We start from the raw sequence: 1452 nt of genomic DNA on the forward strand, positions 1-1452 counted from the left end.
AAATACCCCTTCCTCTCCACAGCCGCAGGTACATTTATCAAAGTGACATCATCTGACATCAAAATACAGATTTCAAACATTTAAAACTGGGTAATTATTTTAAAGTTTCTCAACAAACATGGCTTCGACATCACAGAGTGCAGACTCTCTACTTTCCTTTGCCTAGTCTTGATAAATCAGTTTGTTTTTCATACATTTGAAAACGAGACTTTGTACGAGAGTTCATTTTATACTTTTATTTTGGTTTTTATACAGAATCCAGTCCCACCCCTGGATGTGGTTAATGGACTCCACCCGCCTGCGGAGGCGAGTTGTCGCTGTCGTCCTCCCAGGACGAGGAGGTGAACCCTGCAGGAGCGGAGATGGAGTGAGGCGCCGGGGTGTGGCCGAGGCCTTGGTACCGTCCGCTCGAGGAAGGGGAGGAGGGCATCGATGTGGCCGCCGCTGCGATGGGGTCCTGGGAGGACGCTGTGAGGAGGCCGGTGTGTTCGGTGTGTTCGGGTCGAGCTGATGCGCCGAAATACATCTTGTTGGGACGACCCAGGAACGTACGACCTGACGGGGGGACGAGAGGGGATGTTCACCACGGCTAGTCTCCTCACAGGTAACACAGGTCACCAACCACAACCAGACATCACGTCCAAACTCAATCATCACTCACCAACATGGCGGACCTGCTCTGTGACATCAGCTCGAATGTCTGAGAAATCCCACATGGCCAGAAAGCTGTCGAAACATGACCCCTCCTCTGCTTCCTGGATGGAGGGATGGACGGAGAGAAAGAGTTCGGGAGAGGACGGATCAACGGGACTACATGATGGATGGATGGATGGATGGATAGTTTACCTGTACGTAGGGCTTGTAGGTGAAGGTGTAGTGGTGAGCAATGGCAGCCAGGAACATCTCTATGCAGATGATGAAGTCCTATATCGATTAATGATAACGATTAGTGATAAAACCTCATTGATCCTGGAAGCTGAATATATCAACATTAGCTCCACCTTTTCCCACTGTAACATTAAATAATGTACACACTGATGAATCAATAACTGTAATAATATCGATTATTCTTATTACACTTATACTTTTACAATAAAATATCTGAGTAATTCCACCACTGAAAGTTTACATCATGAAACCAGAGAACAGGAAGTTCCTCTTTCTGTTCTCCGCTGTCAAGTTGAGAAACTTTAACTTTAACTTCTCCTTTGGCACCAACACTGCAGCGAATAAATCAATCATTGTTCAGGTGACGGTGTGTGATAAATGTGTGTGTACCTGCAGTCCAGTGGCCACTGCCTCCACGCTGTCCCAGTCCCAGGTGTGTTTGTCGGAGATCACGCCAACCTTCACCAGGAACGCTATGAAAACAGCCTGCCTGAAAAGAGAGAGAGAGAGAGAAAGAGAGAGAGGTGAGTGAGTACATCAGTTTACCTCCCTCCCTCCCCCCTC

At 47.7% G+C, this 1452-nt stretch overlaps 1 protein-coding gene across 1 annotated transcript in view; it reads right to left on the reverse strand.

The window, feature by feature from the left end:
* Positions 1-209: 209 nt before the first annotated feature.
* The window catches only part of LOC111648945 (transmembrane protein 184C-like), a 5389-nt gene continuing 4146 nt past the window's right edge, over positions 210-1452 (reverse strand). The window contains exons 7-10 of the mRNA XM_087171690.1: positions 1279-1414; positions 847-924; positions 662-755; positions 210-555 (exon numbers count right to left, since the gene is read on the reverse strand). Of these exons, the coding sequence (XP_087027816.1) occupies positions 281-555; positions 662-755; positions 847-924; positions 1279-1414 (583 nt within the window). The 3' untranslated portion in view covers positions 210-280. The remainder of the gene's footprint in view (positions 556-661; positions 756-846; positions 925-1278; positions 1415-1452) is intronic.

This window comes from Seriola lalandi, unplaced genomic scaffold, assembly GCF_002814215.2.
Source record: "Seriola lalandi dorsalis isolate HSWRI2012SDOR001 ecotype SW California unplaced genomic scaffold, Sedor1 jcf7180002049738, whole genome shotgun sequence".
NCBI classification, from domain to species: domain Eukaryota; kingdom Metazoa; phylum Chordata; class Actinopteri; order Carangiformes; family Carangidae; genus Seriola; species Seriola lalandi.